The sequence below is a fragment of the Oncorhynchus tshawytscha genome, linkage group LG13 (genome assembly GCF_018296145.1).
Source record: "Oncorhynchus tshawytscha isolate Ot180627B linkage group LG13, Otsh_v2.0, whole genome shotgun sequence".
Taxonomy (NCBI): Eukaryota; Metazoa; Chordata; class Actinopteri; order Salmoniformes; family Salmonidae; genus Oncorhynchus; species Oncorhynchus tshawytscha.
In genome coordinates, this window is record NC_056441.1 from 42565825 (window position 1) to 42577690 (window position 11866).

The following is an 11866-nucleotide window of genomic DNA, read 5'->3' on the forward strand; positions in this document are numbered from 1 at the left end:
TACATCAATAAAATAAATTTAGCCTCAAATAAATAATGAAACATGTTCAATTTGGTTTAAATAATGCAAAAACAAAGTGTTGGAGAAGAAAGTAAAAGTGCAATATGTGCCATGTAAGAAAGCTAACGTTTATGTTCCTTGCTCAGAACATGAGAACATATGAAAGCTGGTGGTTCCTTTCAACATGAGTCTTCAATATTCCCAGGTAAGAAGTTTTAGGTTGTAATTATAGGAATTATAGGACTATTTCCGTTTACACCATTTGTATTTCATTAAACTTTGACTATTGGATGTTCTTATAGGCACTTTAGTATTGCCTTTGTAACAGTATAGCTTCCGTCCCTCTCCTCGCTCCTCCTTGGGCTCGAACCAGGAACACAACGACAACAGCCACCCTCGAAGCAGCGTTACCCATGCAGAGCAAGGGGAACAACTACTAGAAGGCTCAGAGCGAGTGACGTTTGAGACGCTATTAGCGCGCGCTAACTAGCTAGCCATTTCACTTTGGTAACACCAGCCTCATATCGGGAGTTGATAGGCTTGAAGTCATAAACAGTGCAATGCTTGACACAACGAAGAGCTGCTGGCAAAACGCACGAAAGTGCTGTTTGAATGAATGTTTACTCGCCTTCTTCTGCCTACCACCGCTCAGTCAGATACGTAGATACTTGTATGCTTGTATGCTCAGTCAGATTGTATGCAACGCAGGACACACTAGATAATATCTAGTAATATCATCAACCATATGTAGTTAACTAGTGATTATGATTGATTGTTTTTTATAAGATAAGTTTAATGCTAGCTAGCAATTTACCTTGGCTTACTGCATTCGTGTAACAGGCAGTCTCCTTGTGGAGTGCAGAGAGAGGCAAGTCATTATTGTGTTGGACTATTAACTGTAAGGTTGCAAGTTTGGATCCCCTGAGCTGACAAGGTGAAAATCTGTCGTTCTGCCCCTGAACAAGGCAGTTAACCCACCGTTCCTAGGCCATCATTGAAAATAAGAATGTGTTCTTAACTGACTTGCCTAGTTAAATAAAGGTATAAAAAATAAATACATATATTTTTTAATCGGCGTCCAAAAATAGCGATTTCCGATTGATATGAAAACCGGCCCTAATTAATCGGCCATTCCGATTAATCGGTCGACCTCTAATAGGTAGTCATTCAAAAATCATATTGAACACTACTATTGCACATAGAGTGAGGCCATACTTATAATGTGACTCATTACGCACATTTTACTGCTGAACTTATTTAGGCTTGCCATAACAAAGGAGTTGAATACATTTCAGATTTTCATTCATTTGTAAAAATAAAAAAATAATACCACTTTGACATTATGGGGTATTGTGTGTAGGCCAGTGGGGTATAGGCCAACCTAATCTTAATTGAATAAAACATGTATTCAGACTAACACAACAAAAAGTCAAGGGGTGTGAATACTTTCTCCAGGCACTGTATATGGGGATATTATATTCCACTAGTGCGGGTGACCTGACACAGAGGGTATTTGGTTTTAGCCATTCGGTTTGGAAGGTGGGGAACAGACGTGTATGGTAGGCTACGCATTTTGGCCGACTCAAGCCAAATCGGTTCTGCTACAATGTGATACTGAGCCAAAGAGTATTTTCTTTAAAACTATTTTATTATGTTTTGGTCACATGAATGCAGTCATCAATGATTACCCTCTGCACCTTTATTCAATAAATCCTGCACCTATTGGAATTTATCTTCCCTCCCCCATCTTGGCTGAGACACGGTACCCTCTGACGAAAGCTTTCGTCAGATGTTTTAAGTGTAATATTAGTCATCGTTGCAGCAGTGGATGCCAGTGGATGCCAAGGGAAGCCAGGCTTTCCCAAAACGTTGAACTTATTATTTTAAAAAAAAACATTAAAATTGCTTTCGTCTCTTGTGTTTTATCATTTTCCGACAGCTCGCAAGTGTTTGAATGTATCTCACCCAAGAAAGCATCCAAGCGGGCAAACACCGGCCCTTTGTCTCAGTATGTGTAACCCATGATTCTGATTCTGTCTGGACAAAGAAGGTACAGTATGACATTGTTACCGCTTGTAGCATTGAATTCAATAGTAAGTAAAGTCAGCGAGCATAAAAATATATAGTGTACCAGACAAAAGTTTGGACACACCTACTCACTCAAGGATATTTCTTTATTTTCACTATTTTCTACATTGTAGAATAATATTGAAGACATCAAAACTATGAAATAACACATATGGAATCATGTAGTAACCAAAAAACTGTTATACAAATCAAAATATATTTTAGATTCTTCAAAGTAGCCACCCTTTGCCTTGATGACAGCATTGCACACTCTTAGCATTATCTCAACCAGCTTCACCTGGAATGCTTTTTCAACCGTCTCAAAGGAGTTCTCACATGTGCTGAGCACTTGTTGGCTGCTTTTCCTTCACTCTGCGGTCCAACTCATCCCAAACAATCTCAATTGGGTTGAGGTCGGGTAATTGTAGAGGCCAGGTCATCAATGCAGCACTCCATCACTCTCCTTCTTGGTCAAATAGCCCTTACCCAGCCTGGAGATGTGATGGTTAACACAAGTAGTTAACTCAGTCGCTAACATTAACATGCTGAGTGTGTCTCACGTAATACCATTTGATACCGTACGGATACCCTGAGAACAAGGTTCAGGGAAGAGAAGACCATGGAGCCCAGCTAGCTAGCCATGTGCAAGATGTAGGTAGCTAGCTGGCTAACGTTATCTCTCATAGCATGGAAAGTATATTCTGTATATGTTAATTAACTAAGTTAGCTAGCTACCTAAATAAATATGTCTAAAAGCTAGCTAGCTAGGCTCCATGGTCTTCTCTTCCCTGAACCTTGTATCCGTACGGTATCAAAAGTGAGACACACCCAGCATGTTAACGTTAGCTACTTAGTTATCTACTTGTCAACACACCTATGAGTAGTTCCTTTTCAATATAAACAGCTAGTTCATTATTGATAGCAAGGACCATTTCCCACAAGGCCATTTCCAACAAGCCCTACCAAAAACAGCATCTAACTTTTGCTAGATATGATTTAGGTAGTTGGCTAGCTAGCCAACACTAGGCTAGCTACCTGGCAAACGCTAGGTAGCTAACTACCTATGCTACATGTACCAGCCCACTTTTTTAAATCCAAAAAGCTCAACAAATTGCATGGAAAACCTACCTTATCTCTATTGTGTGGACTTTTTGTCTCCCTTACAACACTTTGTTTCTTTCGCGGAAATGTTTTATGTCTGGATTTTGCACACAACCTTATTCTTGATCCCGGTTCTTTGCGCACTATCACTATGAGTCGGTTTTAACACAAATTGTGGGCACATTTGAGGTCCCCATTATTTTGAGTGTTTTGCTTAGATAGGCATATCTTAATGTGATGCTTAATTCTTAGGATAAATAAGTGCACCAATGGATCCCATCCAAACGTGAGAATGTTAATTTATACATTTATAAACCAATATTCAACCAAGTTTATAGGCTCAAAATGATGTAAACCCCTGTTTTTGCCCTTGCTCTTATAAGCTTCCATGCACTTCAAACAAAAGCTGAACCTGGGAATCAGACTCCAGAGCCCTTTATAGGAGAGTTGTGTCAATGAAGTGGTTTGTTTAAAATTGGCTTACAATTATAACATTACTTTGCGCAGGCTGAAAAAAAATAGCTTTCGGATTGCTATTGGAAATTTGAACACATTTGTAATGAGCATGGTAACAAGATATTCGTTGTTACACCTCTATAATTACAGACTGCAATTACCACATGTTGTTAGTGCAATGTAACTATGAATTATTACAATTAATTACAATACTTGTTACAGTATAATTACATATGTAATAACACTGTAATAAGGACCACCTTATAATATGTGGTTTTTCCTGGCTTGGCTTCTACAGTGATTTTACCAACGCACTGCTACTGCATCGCTGTAAATGTCTGAAATGGGACGTAAGCGTTAGATAAATGGTACTGTCCAACTTCATCATTGGAATTATAGTAGCCTGGTGCTATTTCTGTTTGCTCTGCACAATCACTAGAGAGCGCTGTCCCAGATGATTCCACTGTGAAACAAGGTTGCTGCTGCTCCCGGGCTCTATATTCTCACATCTCTACAATACTTCACAGTGAACATAATCCAGTAGTTTTGTATGCCTATATATTTTTCTGGCCGATGTTAGTTTTAGTTTTGGGGACAATTTTCATAATAGGGATATAATTCCTACCCCTTTTATTTGTGTATGTTTGTGTAATAGCCTGATATCAACCTATTTTAACCAATTCGTTTCTAAATCGAACGGAACATAGTGTCTACTTAAACACAGCGTTGTTTATGTTATATTTATCAGACCCCCAAATAAAAATGTAAAAGCTACTTTAGGGTCAAATTTAGAAAGTGCAAAAGTGGCATAAGTGGCCAATAGGCTTCATCGGTGTCAACGCGAAGTGGCAGTGCTCTGTATTTTTCTTCTTGTGGCACGTAGACTGTCACTGCCAACCCTCTCCATACATTGTCCTCGTCGTACTTTGGTTTCACCGGCGGGTGGTTGCCGGAATAAGGAGTTTAGATAACGCCGTGGCTCTTTCCCGAGCTGTCTTTTCGTTCTACATCACCGGTTACCTCAGACGGAAAAATTATTGGCAGTGGGATTTGTATCGCATATCCCTTTCATATAACCGTTTGATTATGAGGACAATATCAGATGTTACATGAACTGAAAACATTGTTATTATTTTTAATCTAAGAGTTGGGATTAAATCCAAATGAAAATCAAATACAACAAATCTAGAAAAATGTGGTTCTTTAAATATAGGTGTAGGCTATTTGATCACATCTAGGCTAATTATTTAGCCTTTCCATTCAATTAAACCATTCCCAAAAGTAGGCCTATCCTTTATATTATTTGCTTGGTTGATAGCCATGATTGTTTAGGATATTTTCCCTTTTAATGAAAGGTTATTCAATTGCTCTCAATTGATGGTCATTTATGATATATTTTTAATGAGTAGGTTTTTGTGAGATTAATAACAAATTCATATCAAAAAGGGATTATTTATTTTCATTGTGAAAACCACAGACCTCACAGGTGACACTTTCACTTTTTTCACCGTTTCCTGTAAACAGGCTCAGAGCCACTTGACATATTTGCTGCTTGATACAAATCTGTCACTTCAGAAAGAACATATGAGGACTGGAAGATGTGGCGTGCATAAGGATCTAAATAAAGGAAAGTTCTTTATTATTATGTAACATTTTAATTTCTTATAATATTGATTCCATTTTATTTTAACATGCACACTTTCGTAGAATTCGAAGAGAGATTTTTCAATAGCAGGCAATTCAATTTGGCATGTGAAGAGTTCTCAACAAAGAAAACGACCAATAAGGAGTATGCATGGTATGCATGGACGCTTAGAGCACGTGCGGACTGATATGACTCTGACAAGAATTGTCTAATTAAAGGTTGCTAAATTCTAATAATTCTAATGGTGCACCTAATTTCAGTGTATGTAACACAACAAGCAAGTATAGTGTAGAGAATCATTGCACAATCTAAACCGCTTTGAAATATATTTTCCATAACAACAAATATTGTAAGCTATTTTCTGGCTGGTGTACAAAACCGAAAGTAAAAGAAGCAAAAACGAAAGTTAAGAACGGGAAGCATAGAAATAGCCAACATAGAACAGATCTACCGCTTCTTAGACTTGCTTTCAATCAGTATGACAGACCTATAACTTACATTTCTATATGAATTTGGTTGGGTTGCCCAAAAAGTTACATGTTGGAGCTTTAAATGCATGAGGTTTGTTGTTGTAACTTGGCAAAGGGTATGTTCAATTTCTTGCATACAATGTAGGCCCGAGGAATGTGTAAAGTAACAAAATACCCCCAAAAGTTTTAAATCTAAGTGAGTTTCAACCCCCCCCAAAAAAAAAGAAATCGTGATTTATAGGCTGACCAATACGTAAAATATGTTAATTGTGTAAATAGTTCTCTAAGAAAACAAATGGTCCAAACATGATGTCTCTAGCTCAATCCGATCAAAAGTTATAGGAGTTTTTACCCTTGTAGGATGGCCACAGGGTGACAAAATCAATAGAGACAGAAAATAATATGGTAAAAAGTCAGGAAAATTGCATCACTTCAGCTGTGCAAGAATGAAGGCTACTGGCTAACTGACAGGTTCACTTTCCTGTTGAACTCATCATCTTTATTCTCGAATCCGCAGGACATTAAACAATATAGAGGCAATATGGATATCGATTTGGAGACATGACATGAAGTATTTTCATATTTTAGTATACGCTTTTCGTATTCATTCCAAATTCTTGTTATTTTTCTCACAAAAACAAGCGTATCTCTGTGAAATGTCAACGAAGCACTGAGCATATACAAGCTTTTCATTTTCAAAGCCTTTTACATTTAATTCAGATATTGTCATGCTAATTTTGCTTTTTGCGATGCGCGTAAATAACTTTGAAGAAGCAAGCACAAAATGTAAAATTCTCAAAACTTGTTACAGAAACCACTGCTGTATCAACAGAGCTTGGTGCTTATTATCAGATGCATTAGGTTACGAAATCCGAATTGTTGGATATAATGCTAATGATATGTTAGAGAAAGACCCCACTGAATGATTATTGGTAAAAATGCATTTTATAACTTAAGGAAGTGACATTTCATCACCAAAACGTGTTTTCACCCACTCTGTGTGGATATCTCCCAATTACTTTAATATATTTTGGTAAGAAACTGTTGATTTCCAGTCCTTCAGGCAAACTTTCAACAAACTGTACAATGTTCATAAAACATCGTTGCATATAGGCTAATTGCTTTTATCCAGAATATTAGCAAACATTGCGCATGAATATCCTAACAATTTAGCGAATTCAATGTCATCATATGCCTGTAGAATAGCCTAAATCCTTGTCAGAATATACGGAATAGACTACCCAAAGTCCGTGCAAATGTGCAATGGATTTAAAATGGTTATGTCAAATATGGTAGCCTATGTCTAATTTAATTAAATCCGTGAGTTTAACCAATGGGCATGGAAAGGGTTGTAGTTTATTACATGGATCCCCCAAAAGCTCCTCCCCTGACGCTTGCCATGAGTTGGGTGTTTAAAGAAGGCGATCATATAAGAGCCCTTGAACAATTCTTGAGCAGATCATAATCGTATAGTGTGCGTAAATCCGTAGGTGCAACTGAGAAGGCCAACGTTGGTTAGCAGAGGAGAACAGGGACGGCCACAGAGGACTCCTACCAGGGCGCAGTGGTGTAGCGTCTTGGTGGTTGCGATTGTAGCCTATTTTTTGGATCCTTTAATTCTGTAGTGTTTGCTATTTCAAAAATAATGCAGCTAGAGAATATTCTTCCCAGCGCATCAACCATCAACTTACCCAAGACGTTTTACAACCTCACATCATCAGATAGTGCAAATAATAGCCCGGGGCCATCGCAGATCGAATATCAAGTTGACCGGACAGAATCCGAACCAAGGAACGGTCCTAATAAATATTTGAGCGGAGTGGGGAACGCCATGATGGGTGAGGGAGAGGGCGACGCCTTCACTGGGACTAAAGCTACCCCAGACGGAAGAAAAGGCTCACCGATGGTCGGTGAGGATGACCTGTCCACTGGCCGGCGGTACAACATAGATGAACTTGGCTCTGACAGATATTTCATCTCGTCCTCTCAGACGAGCTCCGATATGGCAAACCCGTGTTCCCTCTTTCCATACGCAGGACAAACGGGGACAGTGTACAGTGGGTCAAATGGATCCAGGTATTCCTCCCTTCATTACGGATCGGTCTTGCCACCGACGGGGTTTTCGTCCTCCGTGTGCACTAGCCGGAGTCAGTTTGGCAGCAGCTACCAGTTCGGCCAGGGTCCAGGATGCCTGTACCCCTCCTATCCGGGAACGGGTTCATGTATTGGTTCCATGGCTCTCCCGGGGTCCACACCGGGAGCGAGGGCTCAAGTTTATCTCTGCAACCGTCCCCTGTGGCTCAAGTTTCACCGATTCCAGACCGAGATGATCATCACGAAACAGGGCAGGTGAGCAGAGGCATTGAAAACAAAATAGCTTAAACTTCATGACTACCGTTCAAACTTAAACGTCAAACGGCATCAATATTCTGGTCTAATGCTTCTAAAAATGTTAGGCATAACCGTGTTCATTGAGCTCTCAACTAGCGTTGCACCTCACAGATTAGGGTGTCTTTGGGGGGATCATTTGTACTGTGAGGTATCAGTGGTTTATTACCACCATGTTCTGAATTTGGTGGGACACTACACTTTAAAATTAATGTTTTGATTATGGTTAGACTAATAAATATCCGACCTTCTCTGATGTTGCAATAGTTGTTTATATTTTGTTGTCATATTTGAATATTATTTACTTGTTTATTTATAAATAATAATTTAGGTTATACAAAGTTTTAAAGCCTTTTTATTTTATTTTTATGTGAGGAAAATAAAGTGGCAAGTATTAATTAGTGCATGCCATGACCTAACCTTACGAATATTCAGAAATGCATTGACCCCCTCTTGTCATTTTTGTTTTGAGTGCACCCTTGACATTTTATTTGCAATAATTGTGCCATCAAATTTGTTCTTTTCTTTCAGGCGGATGTTTCCATTTCTCAGTTTCAACATCACTGGACTGAACTTGACGGCGCATTATAACGTGTTTGTTGAGGTTGTGTTGGCCGATCCAAATCACTGGCGATTTCAAGGAGGAAAGTGGGTTACTTGTGGGAAAGCAGACAACAACATGCAAGGTGAGACTAATATTAAATGCACCTTTAATGTACATATTTAGAGGCATATTTCAAAACTAAATAAGGCCTCTAGCCATATAGTCTACAGAAGCAGCACATCTACACTAACGGGGATTAAATTAAATTTAGATCGGGAACGTTTCGTTAGATATTTCCCTGCAATTTACACCCAATCAACTGGCTATTTATGCTGTGTTCTTTGTTTTTGTTGGTTTATTAACCCCATTTTAAAAGAAAAAGACAACCATTCAAATATTGTTAGCTGATGGCATTCATATCAAGAGCACAACCTTACAACATGAACTCGTCCGTAATGTGCTTGTCCTGTTTTCAGTTTTCACGGAAAACAGATTCAATTATAATTCATTATCAGTAATGTGTAATTTTTTTCATTTATTTTCATATAATGTAAAATGGCCTGCCAATGTTTTAATAATATTTGAATTGTAAACTTCAATCTTCCATTTGCATGTTTTTTGCAATTGAATCATTTTTAAATGTTATCCTAATAGCTCCACAGTTTCACATCTGATTGCTTTTAACTTTGAAATCCCGAGCACATGATTCAATAATAGTTTGACTGCAAGTTACTTGGTAAATTGACAAATTGCTGTTTTTTTTTTTTTTTTTTTTTTTTTTTTTTAAATGTAAGAGAAGTTCAAGTTCAAGAAATGGAAAATATCTGTGCTATTCTTTCAATGTGTGTTTTGCATTTGTGCTGCATTGTACTTCATATGTTTATGTTTTATGTCCCACATCATTTACAGGTAACAAGATGTATGTTCATCCTGAATCCCCAAACACTGGCGCTCACTGGATGAGGCAAGAGATCTCTTTCGGCAAACTGAAGCTGACCAACAACAAAGGGGCAAACAATAATAACACACAGGTGAGGCCTACACCATCATTTAGCTTTTTTTATATTTTAATTGCGACTCAAATGACTTGAGCTACTTTTAAAAAGCTGTCTTTGGTATTCTAGTAGGCATAAGAAAGAGATCACAAATGAGTCCAAAACCATTGTTTGCTTTTATTTTGAGAGTGCTATTGGCAAGAGTCTCCAAAATGTAATTGGTGATGTGACAAATGACCCAACCACAGAAACTGTTTCGAAAGCATTCCACAAGAACCCCAAGCTCTAACTTTGAATTCGCACTTTTTTTTCTTGTAGATGATTGTCTTGCAGTCTCTTCATAAATACCAGCCTCGGCTCCACATCGTGGAGGTCACAGAAGAGGGAGTGGAGGACGTAGGCAGTGAGGCTAAGACACAGACTTTTACCTTCCCGGAGAACCAGTTCATCGCAGTCACTGCCTACCAGAATACAGACGTAAGATACCCACTACTATCATCTTATCTACATAAGAAACATCTTATCTGCTTAAGATTTTTCTTAAGTTTCTATATTGACTGTGTCTATAAAATGTGTTTGTCAACACTGCCGACCATGGCTTGAACATGTATCTTCTCTCCTTTCCAGATCACACAGCTTAAAATTGACCACAACCCCTTTGCTAAAGGCTTCAGAGACAACTATGACTCGTAAGTGACAATGACTTGCATCCTATTTTGCATGCGGTTTTGTCGCCATTTTTTACTGCTCTGCTACTTTTAGTCTGTCAAGTGTGAACTTGTTTTTCTCTTGCAAATTACTCATCCTTGGACCTTTGTCTCTCTCTTCCACAGGATGTATACAGCCCCAGAGGGTGACAGACTGACTCCCTCCCCGACAGCCTCCCCTCGCTCTCACCAGATTGTGCCGGGTGCCCGCTATGCCATGCAGCCCTTCTTCCAGGACCAGTTTGTCAACAACCTGCCCCAGAACCGCTTCTACACCGGGGAGCGGGCTGTGCCCCAGACCAACAGTCTTCTCTCCCCCCAGGCCGAAGACGTCGGGGCCAGCTCGGCTCAGCGCTGGTTTGTCACCCCAGTCCAGCAGTCAGCCTCCAACAAGCTGGATCTGTCCTACGACCAGGACTACTCAGCCAGCAGTTTGCTGTCCTACGGCATTAAGCCCCTGCCCCTCCAAACCTCCCACGCCCTCAGCTACTACCCTGACTCGGCTTTCGCCTCAATGGCGGCCAGCTGGGGCACCAGAAGCACTTACCAGAGAAAGATGACCACAGGCCTGCCCTGGTCCCCTCGGCCCAGCCCCCCAGCCTTCACAGACGACCAACTGGCTGCTAGCAAAGACAAGCTGCCCGAGGAGAGCACCGCAGCCTCCACCTGGATCGAGACCTCCCACTCGCTGAAATCTGTGGACTCTAACGATTCGGGCGTGTACTCCATGGTCTGCAAGAGACGCCGGATGTCACCTGGTGGGTCGAGCACAGAGAACTCGCCCACCATCAAGTGTGAGGACTTGACCACAGCGGAAGAGTTCAACAAAGACAACCCCAAAGGCATGGGCTACTATGCCTTCTACACAAGCCCCTAAAAAGACTGCATTTATTCAAATCGTATAATTTGTTGTTTTTAATTCAGTGCTCCCCTTTACCTTTTAAACACCCTTTATTAACTTTTATCTAAAAGGTGCCAAAGCTTCTTGCTCCCAAGCAAGCTGCACAAGCTCACCCCACAACCCCATACCTGAACACACACATGCATTGTGATAAATTGTTGTTTTTAAAACATGTCCCCAGGTAATTTTATTTTTTACAAATGTGATTTTATTTAAAGTAATTTCGTTGTACAGTATTTGTGCACTTTAGTATGTGATGTATCTTGTACAAATTGTCTTCATGGAGGTGTTATGAAATGGGTAATAAAAACAATCTTTCATAAACAATCGTCCCACTTTGCAAATTGAGTCTTGAAATGACGTTGCCACAAGCAGCAGCGCATATATTTAGATGCAAGACTTCGCTCTCTTACATTCACACATAGTATTTGCGTATGTACAAAGGTTCACTACATGCTGCTCACAGCGTGGTAGCCAGGGTACGAAAACAGCAAAGAAGTTGAGCCTCACTCTTCTACACTCTCTTTTCTACACTCTTTTGTTGTGGAAATAAATAAAAGTATTTGTCGCCTACACAGTTTAGCAGATGTTA

At 39.7% G+C, this 11866-nt stretch overlaps 1 protein-coding gene across 1 annotated transcript; it reads left to right on the forward strand.

The window, feature by feature from the left end:
- Positions 1-5952: 5952 nt before the first annotated feature.
- Positions 5953-11606, forward strand: LOC112266660 (eomesodermin). Its single transcript, XM_024444340.2, has 6 exons — positions 5953-8088; positions 8659-8813; positions 9581-9702; positions 9985-10143; positions 10294-10355; positions 10500-11606. The coding sequence occupies exons 1-6, from the start codon at positions 7385-7387 to the stop codon at positions 11248-11250; spliced, it is 1953 nt and encodes a 650-aa protein (XP_024300108.1). The 5' UTR covers positions 5953-7384; the 3' UTR covers positions 11251-11606.
- The last annotated feature ends 260 nt before the right edge of the window (positions 11607-11866 follow it).